The sequence below is a fragment of the Schistocerca piceifrons genome, chromosome 4 (assembly GCF_021461385.2).
Source record: "Schistocerca piceifrons isolate TAMUIC-IGC-003096 chromosome 4, iqSchPice1.1, whole genome shotgun sequence".
Taxonomy (NCBI): Eukaryota; Metazoa; Arthropoda; class Insecta; order Orthoptera; family Acrididae; genus Schistocerca; species Schistocerca piceifrons.
In genome coordinates this window covers 532,783,942-532,810,707 of record NC_060141.1, presented here as the reverse complement: position 1 = coordinate 532,810,707, position 26,766 = coordinate 532,783,942, and the positions used below count along the sequence as shown (strand labels likewise).

The following is a 26,766-nucleotide window of genomic DNA, read 5'->3' as shown; positions in this document are numbered from 1 at the left end:
GTTGGCTATCTTCGCATGAACTACTCAGTTTGTATATTTTGTTTATTTTTTCATAGTTCCACACAACTTCTTCCTGTTTTCTCGATTGATCTGTGTTCAGTTTTTTAAGACCTATCCACAGTGCCAACTTATAACGACATCTGAGGGGGGTGCGATGGGGAGGTTCCCTTGTGAGGACAACATACCACGCCGCCTCGCGTCACTCGCCCCCGCAGTTACTCATCAGTGGTGATATCTTTGCATTTTCAGTTTATTTAAAAAAAAAGACATTTTTACTTCATCCTATCAACAAGAACACTTTGCATGTTTACCTCATTCACACTATTATGTTTTATTCCAATTTTGTTTTGATGTTTTATACTGCTTTGATGTTTCATGATGATTCTTGTATACACACAATATTGTTGACGTAAGTCCCTTTGTGACCCCAAGGAGGTCTTTAGAGTCTCTACACCCTCCCACAGGTTAAGACTCCTGCCATCTTCCGTGAGGGCCATTCTTAATCCAGTAATGTTTACTTTGTTTTGCAAGCTAATATTGTTTGCATTCAAATAATAATTACATTGAGCGAATTCACGTACATTCTCCGCACCCACAGAAGGGGGAGGAGTGTAAAGGATGAGCCAGTCAGTAGGAGGTTTTACTTTATTATATGAGCTTCCAAACGGTAGCTTCATTTTTCCATTGCGGCCAGCCACGGCCGGCAGTGTTAGCTGCCTGTAAATTCTTTCGTCCCACGGTTTAGCAACAGGAAGTCAGCACCGATGAAGGGCACCTTGTTCACACAGTCTCCAGATGTGTACATGATGCCGAACTACGCCGCCTGTGCCAGGCTGCCGAGCCATTCTAGGCGCTACAGTCTGGAACCGCGCCACCGCTACCGTCGCAGGTTCGAATCCTGTCTCGGGCATGGATGTGTGTGATGTCCTTAGGTTAGTTAGGTTTAAGTAGTTCTGACTTCTAGGGGACTGATGACCTTAGAAGTTAAGTCCCATAGTGCTCAGTGCCATTTGAACCATTTTTTTTTTCTTTTCTTTTTGTGCCAGACTCTGAGTCGAAGACCACGCACAGTAGACAATGATACCACCAGTCACCTATTCCGGATTTAGGCTCCGCAAGCATCAAGTACTCCTCTGAACATAAGATTGCACGCAGACTACGTGGCGTCTTCATACTGTCAGATCACTTACTGGCTCACTGCTTCCTGAGAGTGTACGCTTCCTGGTGGAGTGTATGTTCTGATACAGACCGGTAGCTGCCTGCTACCTTGCTGTTTCTCTCCAGTCCAGGTGCTGATCTTCGGCCAGAGCAAGCGCACGCTTTCGAAAATGAGAATCTGAGGTCGGCGGTTCGAATACTATCCTCTCCTGAACTGTATTCTGTGCTTGAGTTGGGCTAACAGTCTGGTCGGGACTGTTGCGCATCAACGCACGATCTCTGCCAGTGCCGGCTTTCTGATGACTACATCGTATGACAAAACATGTTAGTGTCATCGACGTACATCACACGTTATGTCAATTGTGGCTTACATAGAGGGATATGAGCCTTTCTTAGTGTGGGCACAGAGGGGTATGAGCCTATCTCAGTGTGTACCATCAGGGAGGTGTCAAATGTCAGAATTATTGAGGTACAGTCAGTAGTATACACTATTAACCTTACGGTTGTTTTTGAGGTACGGATATAGAGGTAACTGTAGTAGCGGTAGTTGTGGTGGGATGTCAGGATAGGTGGTGTAATTAGATATATCACCATATAAGGCAATGATGAGGTGAGATTATTATCTGGGCCACCAGACTGAAGCCAAGTTCATGTCCACTGATAAATCGTAAATATATTACAGTCAAGTATTACTCCATCAGGCGAGGGATCTGTGTTGTTTAGTGAGTGTCCAGGATAGGACGCCTGTGCTGAAGTTAACATGTGGCCCTCCCCAACGTTGCCAGCTCGCAGAAGTAAGCGAGGCACAGTTCTGTTATCAGGACTATGGTAGCGAGGAAGAGCGGAAGAGCAACATCAGAGTACAGACTTCGGTGGCAGCCTGCTGTACCGACGTCTACAGGAGTCGGCTGAGGTGGCTAGCACACACCTGTTGCTCAGTACTTCAGTAGCTGGCGCACAACTAGGGCTCAGTAACTGGAACATTTTTTGTTGAGTCATCCGTCTTTTGACTGACTTGATGCGGCCAGCCACGAATTCTTCTCCTGTGCCAACCTCTTCATCTGAGATTAGCACTTGCAACCTACGTCCTCAGTTGTTGCTGTATGTTTTCCAACCTCTGCCTTCCTCTCCAGTTTATACCCTCTACAGCTGCCTCTAGTACCTTGGAAGTCATTCCCTCATATCTTAACAGATGTCCTATCATCCTGTCCATTCTCCTTGTTAGTGTTTTCCATATAATTCTTTCCTCTCCGATTCTGCGCAGAACCTTCTCACCTTATCAGTCCACCAAATTTTCAGCATTCGTCTGTAGCACCACATCTCATACCCTCGACTCTCCTCTGCTGCGGTTTTCTCACAGTCCATATTTCACTAACATACGATGCTGTGCTCCAAACGTGCATTCTCAGATATTTATTCCTCAAATTAAAACCTATGTTTGATACTAGTAGACTGTTCTTGACCAGAAATAACCTTTTTTCCATTGCTAGTCTGCTTTTGACGTCCTCCTTCCTCCATCAATCATTGGGTATTTTGCTGCGTAGGTAGCTGAATTCCTTAAACTTCATCTTCTTGGTGACCATCAGTACTAATGTTAATTATCTCTCTGTACTCATTTCTGCTGGTCATTACCTTCGTCTTTCTTCGAATTACTCTCGGTCCAAATTCTGTACTCATTAGACTGTCCATTTCATTGAGCAGATCATGTAATTCTTCATCACTTTCACTCAGGATAACAATATCATCAGCGAATTGTATCATTGATATCCTTTCACCTTGAATTTTAATTCCGCTGCTGAACCTTTTTCTTACGTCCATCACTGCTTCTTCGATGTAGAGGTTGAACAGTATGGTTGAAAGTTTACATCTCTGTCTTACACCATTTTTAATCCGAGCACTTCGTTCTTGGTCGTCCACTCTTATTTTTCCCTCTTGGCCCTTGTAGGTATTGTATATTACCCATCTCTCCCTACAGCTTACCCCTTTTTTTCTCAGAACTGCTAACATTTTGTAGCATTTTACATTGTCATATGGATGTGTCTTGATTTTTCTTTAGTCTTGCAAGTGTCCCTCTATAACATGTTGGATTTTAAGCACAGAACGAGGATAAGGTGTTAGTATTACATATCTCAGAGCTTTGGGAGTAACGTTTTCCAGAAAACTCTACAGAGCGAAAGTCTAATGTGACATAATAGAGATGATTGTAATTGTTTACATGTGTTAAATTTTTCACCAAACCTGCAATCTTTGTTATCCAAGTTATTATTTGTTGTATAGACTATATTGCTTAACTGGAAGTTGTTAACTGACTTTTCAAATAACTGTTTTAGTAAACTCTTTCATTTCCTTGATCAATTTATTATTCATCTGTGTTCTGTGGCAGAAAATGCTGTTTTGAGTTTGTATTCTTTCTTAGTAAATGTAAGTTCAGACTGTATCTTGTTCCACGGACATGGCCCGGTCTGGCTGTGCAGTAGATGTCGCAGTTATTTTAATGTTCATTACTGGTCCATAGATGTATGCACATGGTGTAATTAAAGTACTCATGTTTAGGATATATCCTTACAACGATATAGATTAACATTTTTGGTTATCACTCTGATGGTCCATATCTGTATATAGAAAACTGAAATAAAATTTTGTGAATTTTTGCATGCTAAAAAATCCTTAGCACAGTATTGACTGTACCTGAATAGTTTGTAACTTAAAGACACTGGCTGCTACACAGTGATGCCACACGGCTAAGGTGTAACATGTCGGTGATACTATGCGTGGCTTCAGACCACTCAAACTGACAATTGGTATTCATTCCTAGAGCTTCTGTATTCGTTACGATGTATCTGTCATTTTATTCCTTAAAGGAAATTAACGGTTTTTTTCCTTACATTGAATATAACTTCATTACGTATTTGCCGATTGTAAACTTCTTTGAGAGTTTCAGTTCCTTTCTTTGCAAGGAGTTCTCTAGTTTTCTCAAGTGCTTCAATATTACTGTCATTGGCGAAGAGAATATTTTACCACTGTACTGTAAGCTTGCTGTGGTTCACAACCACATGGGTCCTGATATGAAAAGTGGCACTCCAGACCATCACTCCTGGTTGTAGGGCCATATCCCGCCACTGTCTGGGATGTCTCCAGAAACGTCTTCGCTGCTCGGCAGGGTTCATTTCAAAGCGAGACTCATCACCGAGGACAATTCTATTTCAAACAATGACTGCTCGTTATTCTGACGATCTAACGCGCCGCTTAGACAGAGGTAGGCGCGATATCCCTCAGGAGGACACCCAACTCTTCCGAACGAGGAAAAGATAACTGTAAACTGTAAAGTTAGGAACATGGTATGTTGTAATATACAAAGTGCAAGAGGTCAAGGATGGGTGATGTGTGCAATTATCCCATTATAGACTGGGATGAAAGACAGGATGTTTGGCGCGGCAGCTGGTACATTGTGTCAGTTGGATGGCAATTGAAAGTCACAGGAACACTGAGATAACCATACTGTGTTTTTTGCTAACAAGAGTAGTACGGGATTAGTTGAGGTGACGTCTCGCTGCGGTCAGCACCTGCAGCACAGTTAGCCTTAAAAAGTGGTGCGTGCTTACCTCACCATGCGACCCCAGACGGTGATCGGCTTATGGAGTCACTCTGGCAGACAGACGTGCAGCGGTGAAGTCTGGATGTTAGCATCTCAGTGAGAGTGGTGTGGCACAGATGCACTCATGCAGTAGCAGAGTCGACGTGCGCAAGGTTACGTACACTTTGTGATCAAAAGTATCCGGACACCTGGCTGATAATGACGTACAAGTTCGTGGCGCCCTCAGTCGGTAATGCTGGAAATCTGTATGTGTTGGCCCACCCTTAGCCTTGATGACAGCTTCCACTCACGCAGGCATACGTTCAGTCAGGTGCTCGAAGGTTTCTTGGGCAATGGCAGCCCATTCCTCACGGTGTGCTGCTCTGAGGAGAGGTATCGATATCAGTCGGTGAGGCCTGGCACTAAGTTGGCTTTCCAAAATATCCCAAAGGTGCTCTGTAGGATTCAGCTCAGGACTTAGTACAGGCCAGTCCACTACAAAGATTTTATCGTCATGTAACCACTCCGCCACAGTCCGTGGATTCTGAACATGTGCTCGATCGTGTTGAAAGATGCAACCATCATACTCGAATTGCTCTTCAACAGTGGGAAGCCAGAAGGCACTTAAAAGGTCAATGTAGGCCTGTGATGTGATAGTGCCACGCAAAACAACAATGGGTGCAAGGCCCTTACATGAAAACATGACCACACCATAACACCACCGCCTCCGAATTTTACTGTTGACGCCACACACGCTGGCAGATGACGTTCACCGGGCATCCACCGTACCCACACCCTGCCATCGGATCGCCACATTGTCTACCGTGATTCGTCACTCCACACAAGGTTTCTCCCCTGTCCAGTTGTCCAATGTTTGCGTTTCTTACACCAAGCAAGGCGTCGTTCGGCATTTACCGGCGTGATGTGTGGTTTATGAGCAGCCGCCCGACCATTAAATCCAAGTTTTCTCACCTCCTGCCTAACTGTCGTAGCACTTGCAGTGGATCCTGATGCAGTTTGCCATTCCTGTGTGATGGTTTGGATAGATGTATGTCTATTGTACATTACGACCCTCTTTGACTGTCGGCGGTCTCTGTCACTCAACAGACGAGGTCGGCCTGTACGCTTTTGTTCTGTTCGTTTCTCTTCATGTTTGCACTTCACTATCACATCGGAAAACAGTGGACCTAGGAATGTTTAGGAGTGTGGGAATCTCGCGTACAGACGTATGACACAAGTGACACCCTATCACCTGACTACATTCGAAGTCCGTGAGTTCCGCGGAGCGCCCCATTCTGCTTTCTCACGACGTCTAATGACTGAGGTCGCTGATATGGAGTACCTGGCAGTAGGTGGCAGCACAATGCACCTAATATGAAAAAAAACGTATATTTTTGAGAGTGTTCGGATACTTTTGATGACATATTGCAGCAGCTATACAGTGAGTGACCCCCAGGTGCGAACCCCATGAAGGCTCAGACACGCCACATGAAGTAGGTACTTGTCAGCCAGCAAACGATCCCCAGCTGGAAGGCTGCCATTCTTTTCCCGACAGCGTCAGGCATAGGCGCAGCCCACAGTTTCGCATGCCACGGAGGCAGCACCTACGTAGTAGCCGCATGTTGGAGCACCCACAGTGGGTCGATAACTGTCGTGAAGTACATCTCGGAAGTGATGGCAGACAGTGAGAGCACTTATAGCTGCGGCGTGCAGTGTTTATGGTCACTCGTGCTGACCATGTTTTCACAGGACATAATTTCTAAAGACATAGGTCATGGAAGCGGTGTAGGACCAAACACTTATGTGGTGAAATCCCAGTTGGCCCTGCGACAGTCTGATCCCTCACACTATGCTTTGGCGACTATATCCCAGCCCTATCAACGCTATCAAGGCTGTATGTGAGGTAATCACCCTGGCTCTAGTGCGAGGATGGTGCCTTTAGTCACAGCAACTGTGTACCATGTTTCCGCCACACAATTTTCTCTGTAATGTATTTCCCATATTCCACTCCTAATGTGCAACTTTACCTGCATCTCCTATGCCTCCAAGTATGAGTTCCAAAAGGTTCCAGTATGTTTTTACTCATAAGAAAGTCAGTTTATTGAAGATATTGGTCACTTTCCACGCATAACTTCAATATTTTAGTTGACGTACTGTCTCCTAGTGCGTACACCGTTTTTTGCCGGTATTCATCACTGTTTATCATATTTATCGTCATGTTCTGCAGTCACCATTCATGGCCCTAACAAGCTGCTTTTAAGCCTCTTGTTTTACTGCACACTACTAACATCCCGAAAAATCCCCTGTGAAGTCCAGGTGGGTCGTTTTATGAACCACCCCACCGAAAAACCTTGATATGCGAGAAGGAGGTGATTTATATGTCTGTCCTTCTTATAAACCTTGGTATATCAGGGTATTTCTCACCCTTAAAAGACGGTTTCCCCTTCTTGTGTCTTATCAATTTAATCCAAGTTAAATTCAACGGCTATGGTACTTGTATTTCTGCACTGGTTTTAATCTACGTAGTGCTACCTGTTGGCTTGATAACAACAAGGTTCCGTCTTACTTACACTGACCCACATTTGCAGCTTGCTACATCGTGCCATCTGTTCTTTCCACGTTTAATCAAAATTCTGTAGGCTTTATAATTCGCTTACATATATTTCTCTTCCACGTTTTTCTTACTTTCGCACACAAGGACTAACCCATCTGTTCAGGTGAGAGCTAGTTAATGTCCTTATCGTGAATTTAATTCCATTGAGACGTACTAAGTACGATGGCACGCAGAAAGGGAATACCTCCTAATTTTTTATGTGAAAACTCTTAAAACATTTTAAATTTAACGAACGTTGTTAGCTTTCCCTATATGTATTATTCATGTCTACATATTTATTTCTCAGCATTGTCATCCTGGTGACGAACACGTTGCTCCCAACAAGAGACCAGTTTGTTTATACCGTCACTAAAGAATGTTTGACTTCGTTGAAGAAGCCACAACCTAACCTGTGCTTGCATCGCTTCACCACTATCGAACTAAAGTTCTCTAAGGCGTTCTTTAAGTTTTAGAAACAAATGACAATCGGACGGGGCAAAGCCTATACTGTATGGTGGATGATCAATGACACTGAACCCAAGACTTCAGATTGTTGCAGATGTTGCAGGGCTCGAGTGTGAACTGGTATTTGTCACGCTGAACAAGAGGGTGCTCCAAGTCTGGAGGAACGCTTCAAATTTGAAACTCGGTTAAAGCACGCCATTTCGTAAGCAACGACATATGTTACAGGCTACAATTTGGAACTCTCTAGCGGCAGAGAGCTGCAGATACCTAGACATATTAACAACTTAAGTTTTATTTTTAAAAAAACTTTAAGCGTTTCACATTAAAAACTCGGAGACATTACTTTCAGCGTGCCATTGTGTTTATTGGGGAAGAAGAGAATCTGATAAATCCAGGGTGTAGTGATCACTGCACAGATGTTTCTTAACCGAGCGGTACGGTCGATTTGCAGGAACCTCACCAGATCCACGTTGAGGAGGGCAATTTGGAGTCTCACTTTCAGCTGGTCACCAGGGGGCGGCAGTGCGCGATCGTAGTTCTTGAACAAGGCAGACCGCACTGCCGCTATCTGGGACGCGGAAGCCGAAACCGCTTCCACCGCACGCCGTTCACCTGTCGAGGAAGGAGTATCATACACTGCTGCGTAAAACATCCCAACAGGTGACATCAATAAGATTAACACATACATAAGCAACTGAGGTGGTGTAACGATTTCTGCAAATCATAACGCGAGGAAGGTGTTACAAAAATAAAGAACACAGAAATAGCACCTAAATTATTTGATAAATGCTATCTAGAGCAACAGAAACAAATTACATCTGTTTACATTTAGAGCAATATAAATAGAAAAAACACACTTGTGGCTCCGTGTATGGAGTAGGATAAAAATGGTCAATGGACCTCTTGAAACTGACGGAAAACAAAGAGAGAAAATTAATGTTTGACGTCCTGCCACAGATTAATTGATGAAAAACATGACAAAGGTTGGTACTGAACACGATTGGGGAAAGAGATCAAAATGTCATTTTCTAATCAACGCTCTCGGAAATTAACTTACAAGATGTAGGGAAAACAAGAAAAGTGTACATTTGGATAGCTGGACAACGATTTAAACACTATTGCTACCTAGCGTCGAGCTTATCTATGACCCCACATCTCTCACTGGATTAGAGTTTATGTTACATGTGTGTCTTAATGAGCACCTTGTAGTTGGTGATCAAAGTAAAGCTTGTTGGGACAAAAGTTTTGCAATACAGTGAATGCTCGTAAACAGTTGTAGTTTGTTCGTAAAGCTATGTTAAAGAATGTCAGCATGAAACGAGGATATGTTCGTGCTGATGACTCTAATTTACTGAGTAGTATTCTTGTAATGGAACAGACCACAGACAATGCAACAACCGCACAAAGTTGCCACTAATAATCTGATGCCGAGAATTTGATATTTACACTACTTACCAGTATTTTCACTGTTGTTGTCAGTCAGAGGGAGTTTAACTTGACTTAATGTTGAACTTCGAGAAGCGTGTTCGTTTGGGACCTGAAGAGTCCGGTGAATGCAATTCTAGAAATTATTGCTCGAACCTAGCCAGTTAAGAGTTTTATCTGTAGTAAACACTAATATCATTAAATGTGGCAAAGATATCTACTGCAAGTATCGCCCGTATAATATTCTGCATGTCATAAAATATGTGAGGTGCAGATCTCAAATAAATCTGCTTATCCTAAATCTTTTTATGATACTGTAAAAAGATCTCCTAAGGTAAAATGTGTTAACGATAGTGATAACATTACATATCTACTCGATAGTAGCTGATTTAGTACCACCATCTGTAGCGCTTGTTGCTATCTGTTATTACGCTCGTTAAAAGTGAGTAATGAAATTTTACACATTAGTCGTCAACTAAAGAAGTCAAATTGCGCATAGCACCGAGTCCAAATGTATCTCTATGCTTGCAACAGATAAAATATTGTTTCAGTCATGACCCAGAGCTTTGATAAACAGAAAACTTTATATAACTAGCCAAGATACTGTTAAGAAATTCATTTTGCCGGCCGGAGTGGCCGTGCGGTTCTAGGTGCTACAGTCTGGAACCGCGAGACCGCTACGGTCGCAGGTTCGAATCCTGCCTCGGGCATGGATGTGTGTGATGTCCTTAGGTTAGTTAGGTTTAAGTAGTTCTAGGAGACTGATGACCTCAGAAGTGGAGACCCATAGTGCTCAGAGCCATTTGAACCATTTTTTGAACTTCATTTTTCTGTAACTAGTTTCGACTATTGCCTAATCATCTGGCAGACTTTAAAGCATTAATCAGAGTAAAGCCTACGTATCTGTAGGTACAAACTGTGTTATATTAAGACCTAATGTTTTAGAAGCAAGTGATCGCCCCTTTTTTCCCCCAATATTAACTACACATTCGGAACATTTTGTGAATATGGATACCTGGCATAAATTTTGATTTAAGCTTTAACGTTTTCCAGATAATGAGACATTAGCAACAACAAACAAAAAGACCCAGTAAAGTGCAAGTATGTCATTAACAAAATAAGTAAAAGTTTTATGTGGGAAAATTTATAATTTCGAACGTGTAGTTATTGAAATGTTCTGGAAATACGTTTGTCAGTTGTATCCTCATCAACAGGGACACCGGGTTTCAACTTAGCAAGGCCTGGAAACCATTATTAAACACCATCAAAGAGCCACGGCACGAGCGGACGCGAGATCCTTCGGCCACGGCAGACGGAGATGAACTGCGCCTACCACCGGGCGTGGCTGCAGCTACCCCCACCCATCCCACAGCGCGGCGCCCCGCCGGCCGTCCGCGCCGGGGTACGACTCGGGACCCCGCGGACATAAATACCACGGACATAGCGCAGACAGATCATTCCATCAGCACCACCTGAGAACCTTGGATGCAGTACTTTTTTTTTTTTTGTCATCTGTCTACTGACTGGTTCGATGCGGCCCGTCACGAATTCCTTTCCTGTGCTAACCTCTTCATCTCAGAGTAGCACTTGCAACCTACGTCCTCATTTATTTGCTTGACATATTCCAATCTCTGTCTTCCTCTACAGTTTTTGCCCTCTACAGCTCCCTCTAGTACCATGGAAGTCATTCCTTCATGTCTTAGCAGATGTCCTATCATCCTGTCCCTTCTCCTTATCAGCGTTTTCCACATATTCCTTTCCTCTCCGATTCTGCGTAGAACCTCCTCATTTCTTACCTTATCAGACCACATAATTTTCAACATTCGTCTATAGCACCACATCTCAAATGCTTCGATTCTCTTCTGTTCCGGTTTTCCCAAAGTCCGTGTTTCACTACCATACGATGCTGTACTCCAGACGTACATCATCAGAAATTTCTTCCTCAAATTAAGGCCGGTATTTGATAATAGTAGACTTCGCTTGACCAGAAATGCCTTTTTTGCCATAGCGAGTCTGCTTTTGATGTCCTCCTTGCTCCGTCCGTCATTGGTTATTTTACTGCCTAGGTAGCAGAACTCCTTAACTTCATTGACTTCGTGACCATCAATCCTGATGTTAAGTTTCTAGCTGTTCTCATTTCTACTACTTCTTACTACCTTCGTCTTTCTCCGATTTACTCTCAAACCATGCTGTGTACTCATTAGACTGTTCATTCCGTTCAGCATATTATTTAATTCTTCTTCACTTTCACTCAGGATAGCAATGTCATCAGCGAATCGTATCATTGATAGCCTTTCACCTTGTATTTTAATTCCACTCCTGAAGCTTTATTTTGTTTCCATCATTGCTTCCTCATTGTACAGATTGAAGAGTAGGGGCGAAAGGCCACAGCCTTGTCTTACACCCTTCTTAATACGAGCACTTCGTTCTTGATCGTCCACTCTTATTATTCCCTCTTGGTTGTTGTACATATTGTATATGACCCGTCTCTCCCTACAGCTTACCCCTACTTTTTTCAGAATCTCGAACAGCTTACACCATTTTATATTGTCGAACGCTTTTTCCAGGTCAACAAATCCTATGAAAGTGTCTTGAATTTTCTATAGCCTTGCTTCCATCATTAGCCGTAACGTCACAATTGCCTCTCTCGTCCCATTACTTTTCCTAAAGCCAAACTGATCGTCACCTAGCGCGTTCTCAATTTTCTTTTCCATTCTTCTGTATATTATACCTGTAAGCAGCTTCGATGCATGAGCTGTTAAGCTGATTGTGCGATAATTCTCGGACTTGTCAGCTCTTGCCGTCTTCGGAATTGTGTTGATGATGCTTTCCCGAAAGTCAGATGGTATATCGCCAGACTCATATATTCTACACACCAACGTGAATTGTCGTTTTGTTGCCACTTCCCCCAATGATTTTAGAAATTCTGATGGAATGTTAAAAAAAAGGTTCAAATGGCCCTGACCACTATGGGACTCAACTGCTGAGGTCATAAGTCTCCTAGAACTTAGAACTACTCTTAAACCTAACTAACCTAAGGACATCACACACATCCATGCCCGAAGCAGGATTCGAACCTGCGACCGCAGTGGTCGCGCGGTTCCAAAGTGTAGCGCCTAGAACCGCTCGGCCAGATGGAATGTTCTCTATCGCTTCTGCCTTATTTGACCGTAAGTCCTCCAAAGCTCTTTTAAATTCCGATTCTAATATTGGATCCCCTATCTCTTCTAAATCGACTCCTGTTTCTTCTTCTATCACATAAGACAAATCTTCTCCCTCATAGCGGCTTTCAAGGTATTTTTTCCATCTATCTGCTCTCTCCTCTGCATTTAACAGTGGAATTCCCGTTGCACTCTTCATGTTACCACCGTTGCTTTTAATGTCACCAAAGGTTGTTTTGACTTTCCTGTATGCTGAGTCTGTCCTTCCGACAATCTTTTTCCATGTCTTCACATTTTTCCTGCAGCCATTTCGTCTTAACTTCCCTGCACTTCCTATTTATTTCATTCCTCAGCGACTTCTATTTCTGTATTCCTAATTTTCCCAGAACATGTTTGTACTTCTTCCTTTCATCAATCAACTGAAGCATTTCTTCTGTTACCCATGGTAACTTCGCAGCTACCTTCTTTGTACCTATGTTTTCCTTCCCAACTTCTGTGATGGCCCTTTTTAGAGATGTCCATTCCTCTTCAACTGTACTGCCTACTGCGCTATTCCTTATGGCTGTATCTATAGCGTTAGAATACTTCAAACGTATCTCGTCATTCCTTACTACTTCCGTATCCCAATTCTTTGCGTATTGATTCTTCCTGACTAATGTCTTGAACTTCAGCCTACTCTTCATCACTACTATATTGTGATCTGAGTCTATATCTGCTCCTGGGTACGCCTTACAGTCCAGTATCTGATTTCGGAATCTCTGTCTGACCATGATGTAATCTAATTGAAATCTTCCCGTATCTCCCGGCCTTTTCCAAATATACCTCCTCCTCTTGTGATTCTTGAACAGGGTATTCGCTATTACTAGCTGAAACTTGTTACAGATTTCAATTAGTCTTTCTCCTTTTTCATTCCTTGTCCCAAGCCCATATTCTCCTGTAACCTTTTCTTCTACTCCTTCCCCTACAACTGCATTCCAGTCGCCCATTACTATTAGATTTTCATCTCCCTTTACATACTGCATTACCCTTTCAATATCCTCATACAATTTCTCTATCTGTTCATCTTCAGCTTGCGACGTCGGCATGTATACCTGAACTATCGTTGTCGGTGTTGGTGTGCTGTCGATTCTGATTAGAACAACCCGGTCACTGAACTGTTCACAGTAACACACCCTCTGCCCTACCTCCCTATTCATAACGAATCCTACACCTGTTGCACCATTTTCTGCTTCTGTTGATATTACCCGATACTCATCTGACCAGAAATCCTTGTCTTCCTTCCACTTCGCTTCACTGACCCCTACTATATCTAGATTGAGCCTTTGGATTTCCCTTTTCAGATTTTGTAGTTTCCCTACCACGTTCAAGCTTCTGACATTCCACGCCCCGACTCGTAGAACGTTATTCTTTCGTTGATATTTCAATCTTTTTCTCATGGTAACGTCCCCCTTGGCACTCCTCTCCCTGATATCCGAATGGGGGACTATTCCGGAATCTTTTGCCAATGGAGAGATCATCATGATACTTCTTCAATTACAGGCCACATGTCCTGTGGATACACGTTGCGTGTCTTTAATGCAGTGGTTTCCATTGCCTTCTGCATCCTCATGTCGTTGATCATTGGTGATTCTTCCGCCTTTAGGGGCAATTTCCCACCCCTAGGACAAGAGAGTGCCCTGAACCTCTATCCGCTCCTCCGCCCTCTTTGACAAGGCCGTTGGCAGAATGAGGCTGACTTCTTATACCGGAAGTCTTCGGTTGCCAATGCTGATTATTTATCAAAATTCAGACAGTGACGGGGATCGAACCCGTGACCGAAGACGTCTTGATTATGAAACAAAGACGGTACCCCTAGACCACTTCGTCAATGGATACAGCACATTCGCCGGGAAAGCCTCAGATCAGATGTGTGTCTGTTACTGATGACAAGCTATTCACTTCACAATTTGTGACGGCTAAGTCATCCTTCCAGAGAATTTGGATGACTGGAACTAAATGGTTAAAAAGCTGCACACAGATTATCTTAAATGGAGTTCAAGCATTAACTTATAGGAAATAGAGTATTTGTTTATTGAAAGAGTGGGTCAAGGCCTGACGTTATGTTTCGAACCAGTGAGGTCTGTGAAATCTTCTTAATATTTGGCAGTCATTATTAACAGTGATGGATCCAATAAAATAAAATTTAAGAACCACACTGGCGAAGGCATACTAGCAACCAACACCTCCAAAATGCCTTCTCCATTGCCAGTAAGTTAATTTTAATTCTTTCTGTTACTTCGTATGTTTCTGCTCTGTACATTACTATACTTTCTACAATAGTTTAAATATCATAACTTCGTTTCTGATGTAAGGTGTGTGTGTGTGTGTGTGTGTGTGTTCCATAAATCATTGACGTCATAATTAAGAGAACAGGAAAGTCAGTAAAAGTGGAGTAAAAGTTCCGCTGTTAAATGCAGTAAAGAGAGCAGATAAGTGAAATGAATACATTGAAGGTCTCTACGAGGGGAGGAATTCCTCATAACGTGACAGAAGAAGAAACGAAAATAAAGTTTAAAAATAAACAGACTCCAGTTTTACAGTCAGTGTTTCAGAGTGTTTTGGAAGACTTTCTGTCCAATATAAGAGAAAGTGTATATTCATTCGAAATTTCTAAATCAAAACAAGCGTTATTCAACTTGGTGTGTAGAATCTGCCAGTCTGTTGTAAAATTATGTCCCACACAGTCCCGAAGGTATCGAAGATCGATAAGTGTGAGAGCTGTCACACAATAGGATTAACAGGTAATGTATGCATGTTGACGATAAGATTAACATAGAGAAAAATGGAAAACAAAATTCAGGATCTGTTCGACAATAAATAGTTTGGCTTTAGAAAAGGAAATGGCAACAGAGATGGATTTCTGCCATTGAACTCGGTAACGTGACCAAGTTCAGTAAAATATAAAACACATTCATAGGATTTCCTGATTTAGAAAAGAGCGTTCAGCAGTGTAAAATGGTGCAAGAAGTTAAAAATTCTGATACAGTGTTAAACTATAGGGTAAGACGAGTAATATGCAATCTGTATAAGCCCCAAGAGGGAACAATGAGAAGGGAAGACAAACATCGAAGTCCTTGGATGAAAAATAGGGTTACAGCAGAGATTCGATCATTCTCTGTTACAGTTCTATCTATACATCCAAGAAGTGGAAACAAACAAGAGGGAATTCCTGGCCAACAGAAGTCTACTAGTATCAAATATTGGCCTTAATTTGAGGAAAAAAGTGTGAGAATGTATGTTTGGAGCACATTTCTCTATTACAGTGAATTCATGGTGAAAGGATAGCAACAGTGGGATCTGCCGATATCACTGCTATCATCGGTGAGAATGAAGAAGATTATCAGAACTTGTTGGAATAACAGTCCAATAAATGCAGACTGTGGATTGAAGATAAACAAAAGAAAGGCTAAATTAACGAGGAGTATCAGAAATGAGATATGCTATGAAATTACAGTGACATTAAGCGACCAAAAAGTAGAGGAGTTGAGGAATAATGATGCCTTGGGAGTTAAATTACACAACGTGAAAGAAGATAGTAGGGCATAAAAAGCAGACTAACACAGGCAAGAGATAATTCGTGCCAAGCAAAAGTCTCCTAGTATCAAACATTGGCCGTAATATGAGGAAAAAATGTATGAGACTGCATGTTTGGAGCGCATTACTGTATGGTAGTGAATCGTGGATTGAGTTGACACCAGAAAAGAAGAGGATCGAAGCATTTGAACGCTGAAAATTGGGATGACTAGTATGATAAGGGATGAGGACATTCTCCACAGAAGAGGTGAAGAAAGAATTAAATGGAAATCACTGACAAGAAGAAGTTATTTGATGATGGGACATGTTTTAAGACATCTGGAAATAACTTCAACGGTTCTGGATGGAGCTGCAGAGGGTAAGATATTTTTGGAAAGAGAGACGGGAATAAGTAAAACAAATAGTTGAGAACTTATATTACGACTGCATCTCTGAGCTGAGCAGGTTGACGCAATAGCGGAATTTGTTGAGAACTTTATCATTCCGTCAGAAGACAAAAAGTTCATCTAGGGTCAGTACCTTTAGTGTGACTAGGAGAGTATATGATGTCTTTAAATTAGCTATCCATGGTTTATTTTACAGAATGAATTGTTGTTAACGTATGTTCATTATATTTCCAGTACATATAATTAGTGTCAATTTTTTAAGTTACAGAGTGAAGCTACAATAAAATTTTCATTTTTTTTTCTTTAGGTTGTGGTTCCTGAGTGGCTGAACATTTGATAATGCCATGCTTAATTAGAATCCAAGTTAGAGATTTTACGTTGGTTAATATTTTTCTCCTATAAGATTTTAGAGCAAGTGACTTACTGCAGTGGTTAATCCAAGCCAAATTAATAAAGCACTGAGCTGTAGCTCTCGGTACCCTTAGTCTAATAATACCGTTATGACAAGAAATCGTATGGATATCTAAATATTGGAAAATCATAGAATTAATTAGTAGCTTCAGTGATAATTCAGCACAAAGATTCCAATTAATCTCTGTGCGTTTTTGTGCCTCTCTCACTTTTAGGATTGAGATGATGCCACTGAAGTTAGTTATAGTTCATTGGTTGGAAGCAGTAAGATGGTCATTATCAGATGACTGCCATTACAAGATGGCTGATTTCAAGGTTTCCTTCTTCCTAACGTGCTGCTTCCTGGACTCGGGTAGCCGCACTGTCCCCGGATCGAATCCGCCCGGCGGAATAACGAAGACGGCCGGCATGCCGGCAAGCCTGGATGTGGTGTTTAGGCGGTTTCCCACATCCTACTAGGTGAATACCGGGCTGGTCCCCACGTCCCACCTCAGTTACACGACTCGCAGACATACGAAACACATTCACGCTATTTCACGACTTACACTCGACGCCGACAGTTGGGGTACACTAATTCCATCCCGAGGGGTATGGGGTGGCGGCAGGAAGGGCATCCGGCCACCCCTTAAAATTAACATTCCAAATCCAGTTAACCATGGCCGACACTGAGTCACCGCGGGACAAGGTGCAAGAGATAGAGAAATATTTCTAAAAAGTTTAGTTTTTATGATACGTAAGTGAATTTAAAATATATAAATGGTGTACGTGATGAACGATTCACAGTAAGTCTCAATCTGAGCTTGAAATTTTTCGGTTTCCTTGTTATCGTCAATTCGCGAGTTGTGCTATGAAGAAGGTAGCACGTTGCTTCCCTCTTTTTGAGATGCATTCTGTCGGAATTTTAACAGTACACCTCCCGGCGATCCACAGCGCCTCTTTTCTACCTCCTATCAGCGGAATCTGTGGAGGGTCTCCATGGAATGTTTCGCAGTTATTAAGAAAAAGTGAGAGAATATACCTTTCTCATTTGAGTCTACTCTGTCTTCTGTTAATCGTACGTGGCAAGAGTTCCAATCTGACGAACATTCCTTAATGATCATTCGCAGTTGAATCTTGTAATACGCTTTCCGCGAGGGTGAACTACTCTTTCACGATACTTCGAATTAATCGCATCCTGCCATCTACTTTTGCAACAAGTAGTTTATATATGGCTGTTCCACTTCAGGTCTTTCGTGAAGAATTCTCTTCGAATGATTACAGTATTCAATATTTCTAGCGAGTTGTAGTCTAGGTTGTAATAGAAAGGTAATAAGTAGATTGCTCAATACGTTACATTTTTGTATGTAGTGGGAAACTGCCAGTCCAATCCCAGCACGAGATGTCAACGTTCTGAAGTTTTCCTGTATTTCGCTACATTTTCCTCGTGTCAGGACTTTCCTAGATGCAAAAATAAGCGAACGGCGACATGAGGCTCAAGCGCGTTTGTCGTCTTGCAGAAAGAAAGTGTATATACTAAAAATTATATTTGTTTCTCGAATATGTTGCTTTATTGTCTCGGTAAAAAAGCTTGTACGAATCACTGACGCACAAAAAACATTTTTACTCCTACCGGGAATATCACTTGCAGAACGCAGTGTTATGATGTTTCGGACAGTTCGAGAAAACGTTGGAGATGTACGTTGCGCAAAGAACATTGTGTTTCGTACAATATTTACTGTGAAAATTACGGCACACCAACGAAACATTTATTGGAAATTACGCTAAATTCAAAACAGGTGTTTTGATAGTCCTACAGAGACCACACATCCGATTTTTCCCTGTAAGTCACATATTTTAAAGCTAGATAGCATGGAAATATTGTTAACGAGCCTCTAGGTTTAAATATGGGATCACTATTTCGCCGTAGGAGATCGATCTTCATACGTGAGGGTGGAATTGAAATTAAAAATCCCAAAACAGTATTGTTAAATTTCACACTCCCCTGCTTTCGTGATTCTCATTGAACCGGATGCAGGAAATCACACTTGATGATAAGAGATTTAGACAGAATTATTTAAATAGAGAAAAGAATGGAAGTTTAGAGAGGCAAATGAAAAGACAATTATCTAACAAATGTACTTACATTCACGCAAACAGCAAATCCGGGATGAGAACGAAGAAAGCAAATGTTAAAGCATCTCAAATCGAACAAGCCAGCTGTTAAAGAAAATTCAGGATGTCACAGAAATAGCGTCTACAACATCTTACAATGTGTTGCATTAACCCAATTTGTTATTTAATATCTTCGAGAGAATTTGAGAAAATGTAATCAAAATACGGTCAAGAGAATCAACTGAAAACTACACAAGTGTGGAGATAAAAGGTATGTTGAGCATACTCTACATTTCTTCACATAAGATAGCAGATAGCCGAGTAATTAAAAAATGGGAAATTATCCCACCATTTTTAATTTTATTTTAAAATATTTGTGCAATTAAGAGATGAATCAGAAACACTATTAGATGACCACCACTGTTAAGACATTCCGGAAGTAATGACAGGTGATGGGCGTGTATCTATTTGCGTTGCGAAGAAACGAGACCCCCAAAAGATAATTTCCAGAGAAATACTTAAAGCCAGAGGAAAAGTATTACAAAAAGATCTCGTTGTGAATGATATTATACATTGGAGCAATGAATATTAATTGAATTACCAATTTCGCCAGAAATTCATAGAATTTGAGAAATATTATGATTCGTCTTCAATCAAATCGTTACAAACGGTCTTTTAAATACAAGGCATTGACTCAACGTGTGTTAATATACAGAATTATATATACGTCGATACTACAGATTGCATTACACTTCATCAGTGTAATGAAGATATCATTGGTGACAGAGGAGTAAGGGAAGAAGATTCTGTTTCCTGGTAACTATTCCCACTGATGCTAGAGGAGGATTTTCATACCATTCAACTCAAAAATCAAAGAACAAATACATATAAATGTGATATCCCTGAAACACCATCCTGTTCGTGAACACATTTTATGTTTCGTTTCTAGTTCAGCTAAACTTCGACGACGAGTAAAGGAACTAAACAGAGTAAGTTCAAAAGCAGGTATAATATTCAGTTTAATTATATAATATGTACTATTATATAAATAGTACATAAACAGCATATCGGTAAGAAAATAGTAGAAACGCATAATTAGTTTCGTATTAGCAGAAGCTGAAAACAATGACAGGCTGGATTGCAAAAGAAATAAGTAGAAGACCCCAAATAGCTCTGTGCCCTTTTGATAACTTGAAAAATGATTGCAAAACTAGGACCTCCGTGTATCTAAAATGAAACTTTTACAGTTAGTGCGTATTTATAGTTCTGACTTACAGGATAGACACATTAAGCTGAATGCAGCGCGAACTTTTCAAAGAATAATGTAGATATGAAATCTCGGATATTGCTGGAAGAAACTTAAAGCAAGAAAATTGATCAGCGAACAGACTAGTTGGGATATCGTGATTGTGGCTATTATGAAAACGAACTGGAGTAGGAGAGACACTTATTCAGGCAAGGGATGATATAGTTCTTTGCCGCATTCCACAAAACAGGGAAAAACAGAGAGAAGGAACTAGCGGAAGGAAAGTAGATGATCTTGTAAAATATTGCAGGAGCAAGATGATGGATGCTTTTCCATGTCGAATGGCTGACACTGGTGGTGATGACAGCTTAAGGATTAACGAAGCTAAGACAAAGATGATGAAGAGCAGTAAGAGCTGTTGAACAGCAATTCCGAAAGTCCTGAGGCAAAAGAGGCGAAATCAGTAGTCAGATCATCATTGGTGAATGCGAAAATCTGACGTTCCTTCTCATCTCAGATGCACGTTTTCATAGAGCGGTCAAAAAATAATAGGTATCAGAAGTATACTCGAGCAAGAGGAGAGAGTTTTCTTGAATTAGAAAAGGTCCTTTCGTATAAAATCCCGCTATAGTATGTTTTATTTATTTATTCTTAGCGTCTAGCGCAGTGTGCGAGTGAAAGTGCTTCTAGTGAATGCCACTTCAGCGACTAATCCAGCCATATTATTCAACCGAGGAAGTGGAGGACACATATATTGATGTGGAATGCGAACCACGTATTGTTTCTGGCGGCTTTTCACATAGTTGACAGGTGAAGGCTAGATTAAAGGCAGCCTGATTCGATCCCGCAACCTCTCGGTTTCCGGGTCCACACCTCATCGCTAGACCACGAAGTTCCACGTTATCAGAAGTAAGGGGAAGTTTCACAAGGTGCTGTTCAGGAGCACAGCACTTTAGGAAAGTGAAACGAGAGCTGTTAGAAATCCAAAGAAAAAGGAGCTGGAAGCATGTGAAATATGGTGGTGTCAAATAATATTAGAAAGCAAATGGACAGGAGACGTACGGAAAGACGATGCACTAACGTTAATAGAAGAGAAATAACTCTATGGAAAATTCATAACAGAGGAGCCGACAGATTGGCAACATTTACCTACTGAAACCAAGGAATAATTAATTTTGGCTATAATGAGCAATAGACGGAAATAATTGTGTATAAAGACTGAAAAAAATTAAGCACAATTGTTTGTATTAACACTTTAACATTACTTGTTTACATTATTCCAAAACATAAAAGGACCCAGCGTATTGTACATACAGATAGGTACGCGTGCATTACAGCAGCTGCTATAAGTGTGACCACCAACTTTGTTACAGACATTGTACCTACGAAGCATGTTCTGGTACACATTCTCCAACCCATCTGGTGTCTCTTCAGTTTCTAGTACAACGCCGGGAACTCATATCAGTGGCTCTTCCTCTGTCTCTAAAAGGGTCTCGTAAATGAAAGTCCAAGGACAGCCAACTCTGGGACTTTTCTGATTCTCTTAGTAGACGTGGACACATTACACATTTAAAGTGAAATCGTCATGAAAGGAAACGGCACGTTTCAGAATATGTGTTCCTATTGTTAGTGTTATTTACTAACCTTCTCTATAAGTCTTAGAAGTTTCTAACGGGAATAGCCGAACACCTTGTATAATAACAACCCAATGGGCGCCCCAGTGACCCATCTCGCTCCATGAAAATACCAGAACGTGTAGAGTGTGGTACTACAGTTTCTTGCCAACGCTGTAATTCACGTACGGAACGGATAAGTTTCACTCGTCTGGACCATATATTTGCGTTAGGACTGAGGCAGAAAGCATTGTATTTCATTCCATATTTTAAATTACACTCTGAACACCTAATCGATTTCAGTGTGATGGCGAAGTGGCTGGAGCATTGGATTTGGGGGAGAGAGGCTCGTATTTCTGATCTGTCATCCTGATGTAGATATCCCAGGGCTCCACACCTCTGTTCTATCATGTTTAGTTCTCGGTCTGTACAAAACGTCGTCACGTTAAACGCTAATAAATCTACCTTGACACCGCTACCTCTAGATGACAAGCAAGAAGCGCTAATTAACATGGTATACTTCCAGAGAAGACTTCGGTATAATTATTATTGTTATGGCGAGAGAGTGTTTAACAAGACGTATGATCGTCATTATTTTGCCAAACGTTACTCTCCTTAATACTTGTATTTTGTACGGAGGAACCGTTTGACAGGCGGGTATAGTTCACGTCTGATCTGTTACAAGCCCTGAAAGTCAGCCTGGTGTTCTAGGCTGCTAGGTGAGTCTTATTTAGTATTTAGTCGTAGCGCAGTGAAGGTCACGTGCCTTGTCCTGCCGATTTATTCAACAGAACTTGCTTCCATTCCAGATCCACACTGGATGTTCCACGCGAGAGCAAATATTCTCCCGCCTTACGTGTGACCAGGGCCTCCCGTCGGGTAGACCGTTCACCGGGTGCAAGTCTTTCGATTTGACGCCACTTCAGCGACTTGGGAATGAAATGATGATGATTAGGACGACACAACACCCAGTCTCTGAGCGGAGAAAATCTCCGACTCAGTCGGGAATCGAACCTGGGCCCTCAGGAGCGACAATCTGTCGCGCTGGCCACTCAGCTACCGGGGCGGACTGATGTTACTAAACTCTCACTGCTGTGCCTCAAAGGCGTATAATCCAACTTTTCTTTTAAGTTCTTTTACATGATATTTTTAGTTAACTGACTATACTACAGCTTAAATTACGTTTTAGTGAGGGATCTGGGATAAGTAACATTGTTCAGAAAATCAAATTTACTGAAGAACACATTTTCAAGGGCGATTTCAGTTCTTTGTAGTGAGGTTCTCTTTCTTTATCAACTACCGTTTTACTCGTTCGGAATACTTTATATATATATATATATATATATATATATATATATATATATATATATATATATATATACTGAAGAGCCAAAGAAATTATTACACGTGCCTAATATCGTTAGGGCACCCGTGATCACGAGGAAGTACCGCAACACGACGTGGCATGGACTCGACTAATGTCTGAAGTAGTGCTGGAGGGAAATGCTGCCATGAATCCTGCAGGGCTTCTGAACAGCTCGTTGCAAGGCATCCCAGATATGCTGAATAATGTTCATGTCTGGGGAGTTTGGTGACCGTCGGAAATGTTTAAACTCACAAGGGTGTCCCTGGGGCCACTCTGTAACAATTGTGGACATGTGGAGAGTCGCATTGTCCTACTGGAACTGTCCACGTCAGTCGGAATACACAATGGACATAAATGTATGCAGGTGATCAGACAGGATGCTTATGTACATGTCACCTGTCTGAGTAGCATCTGAAAGTATAAGAGGACCCGTATCACTCCAAAAACACACACCCCCACGCCATTACAGAGCCTCCACCAGCTAGAACAGTCCCCTGCTAACATGCAGGGTTCATGGTTTCGTGAGGTTGTCTCCATATTCGTACACGTCCATCCACTCGGACGATTTAAAACGAGACTCGTCCCACCAGGCAACATGTTTCCAGTCATCAACAGACCAATGTCGGTGTTGACGGTCATGGGCAAGACGTAAAACTTTGTATCGTGCAGTCATCAAGGGTATATGAGTGGGCCTTTGGTTGCGGAAGCCCATATCGATGATTGTTCGCACACTGACACTTGTTGATGGCCCAGCATTGAAATCTGCAGCAATTTGCGAAATGGTTGCAACTTTGTCACGTTGAACGATTCTCTTCAGTCGTCGTTGGTCCCATTCTTGCAGTATCTTTCCCCGGCCGCAGCAATGTCGCAGGTTTGATGTTTTACCTGATTCTTGATTTTTACGATACACTTGTGAAAAGGTCGTACTGGTAAATCCCCAGTTCATCGCTACCTCGGAGAAGCTGTGTCCCATCGCTCGTGCGCCAGACTGCAACACCACGTTAAAACTCACTTAAATCTTGATAACCTGCCATTGTAGCAGTAGTAACCCATCTAACAACTGCGTCAGACACATGTTGTGTTATACAGGCGTTGCCGACGGCAGAGCCGTATTCTGGCTGTTAACAATTGTTTCATTTAGAATGTGCATATATATAAGGTGGTCCATTGACAGTGACCGAGCCAAATACGTCACGAAATAAGCATCAAAGAACGAAACTCGTCTAGCTTGAAGGGGGAAACCAGATGGCGCTGCCATAGGTCAAATGGATATGGACTGTTTTTTTTTTCTAGATAGGAACCCTCGTTTTTTATTACGTGTTCGTGTAGTACGTAAACAAATATGAATGCTTTAGTTGGACCAGTTTTTCGTTTTGTTATGGATGACGCTGTAATAGTCACAAGGCGAATAAGTACGTGGTATCACGTAACATTCCGCCAGTGCGGACGGTATTTCCTTCGTGATACATTACCCGTGTTAAAATGGACCATTTACCAATAGCAGAAGAGGTCGATTTCGTGTTGATGTATGGCTATTGTGATCAAAATGCCCAACGGGCGTGTGCTAAGTATGCTTCTCGGTATCTTGGACGACATCATCCAAGTGTACGGACCGTTGGCCGGATAGTTACGTCATTTAAGGAAACAAGAAGTGTTCAGCCACATGTGAAACGTCAACCATGACCTGCAACAAAGGATGATATCTAAGTAGGCGTTTTAGCTGCTGTCGCTGCTAATCTGCACGTCAGTAGCAGACAAACTGCGCGAGAACCGGGAATCTGAAAAACATAGGTGGTGGGAATGCTACATCAACATCGACTGCACCCGCACTATATTTCTATGCACCAGGAATTGCATGGCGACGCCATTGAACGTCGTGTACAGTTCTGCTACTGGGCAGAAGAGAAATTACGGGACGATGACAGATTTTTTGCACCCGTTCTATTTAGCGACGAAGCGTTATTCACCAAAAGCGGTAACGTAACCGGCATAATATACACTATTGGGCAACAGCAAATCCACGATGGTTGCGACAAGTAAAACATCAGCGACCTTGGCGGGTTAATTTATGGTGCGGCATTATGGGAGGAAGGATAATTGGCCCCCATTTTATCGTGCAATGTATGCTGATTTCCTACGTAATGTTCTACCGATGTTACTACAAGAAGTTTCACTGCATGACAGAATGGAGATGTACTTCCAAAATGATGGATGTCCGGCGTATAGCTAGCTTGTGGTTGAAGCGGTATTGAGTAGCATATTTCATGACAGGTGGATTGGCCGTCGAAGCACCATACCATGGCCCGCACGTTCACCGGATCTGACGTCCCCGGATTTCTTTCTGTGGGAAAAGTTGAAGGATATTTGCTATCGTGATCCACCGACAACGCCTGACAACATGCGTCAGCGCCTTGTCAATGCATGTGCGAACATTACGGAAGGCGAACTAATCGCTATTGAGAGGAATGTCGTTACACGTATTGCCAAATGCATTGAGGTTGACGGACATCATTATGAGCATTTATTGTATGAATGGGGTGTTTACAGGTGATCACGCTGTAAGAGCATGCGTTGTCAGAAATGATAAGTTCACAAAGGTACATGCATCACATTAGAAAAATCGAAATAAAATGTTCAAACGTACCTACGTTCTGTATTTCAATTTGAAAAACCTACCTGTTTCCAAGTGTTCGTCTAAAATTGTGAGCCATATGTTTGTGACTACTACAGCGCCATCTATCACAAAGCGAAAAAAGTGGTCCAATTAAAACATTCTTTACGTACTACACGAATATGTAATAAAAATGTGGGTTACAATTTTAAAAAACGCAGTTCATATCCGTTTGACCTATGGCAGCGGCATCTAGCGGGCCAACCATAGCGCCATCTGGTTTCCTCCTTCAAGCTAGACAAGTTTCGTCTTTCTAGTTTTTTCGTGTGACGTTTATTTCGTGAGATATTTGGCCCGGTCGTGTGTGTGTGTGTGTGTGTGTGTGTGTGTGTGTGTGTGTGAAAAAAGCGATATTCTTCTGTCAGGTGGATGTTACGTCTTGCTGTTAGCCTTCCGGGCGGATGTTAGCCAGAACGTGCTGCTTATCACTTTCCTATCTAAGCGTTAAGAGCCTTTCCAACGTTCTTTGTATTTAGCAATTACCTGAGAAGCTCACGAGCAACAGCGTCAGCATAAACAGCGGCGACGCGGTGTCCATGGCGATGATGTGGCAGCCACTGTATGGGGCTGGCGTCCGCCGCTGTCCGTCCGTCCGGCTATCTTATCCCGGGGCCGGTGACGCCCACCGGCCGGCCCACCGTCGCTCCATTCTGCTGCAACGCCGCGCGGGTAACACGAGCTTCTCATAGCTACCGCTGCCAATGGTAACGGCATCATGAGAATGATAAGTTTTACACTACTATCGGGTGGTTATAATTAAAGTGCAGCTACTCACTGAAGTCCGGTATGGTCTGTAATTATCGGATGGCAGCGAAACTTGATTGATATGATAATGCACTAATGCTCTACCGACTTTCGATGGAAATAAGAGTTCAAGTGCTCTCTACCAGGTGCAAATGTGGCCTTCTACACTGTTTATGTGACGGTATGACACGCACGCTGTCATTTGAGAAGCCTTAACAGTGTGACTGTCGAGATGAGAGACTTGCGCTATTAGTAGAACTGTTGTAAGTAAACAGCACAATTACAAAAA

General features: G+C 42.1%; 1 protein-coding gene across 1 annotated transcript in view; it reads right to left on the bottom strand.

The window, feature by feature from the left end:
* The window catches only part of LOC124795459 (neuronal acetylcholine receptor subunit alpha-3-like), a 163,288-nt gene extending 136,980 nt beyond the window's left edge, over positions 1-26,308 (bottom strand). The window contains exons 1-2 of the mRNA XM_047259487.1: positions 26,217-26,308; positions 8,251-8,402 (exon numbers count right to left, since the gene is read on the bottom strand). Coding sequence (XP_047115443.1) covers positions 8,251-8,402; positions 26,217-26,271 — 207 coding nt within the window. The 5' untranslated portion in view covers positions 26,272-26,308. The remainder of the gene's footprint in view (positions 1-8,250; positions 8,403-26,216) is intronic.
* Positions 26,309-26,766: the final 458 nt, after the last annotated feature.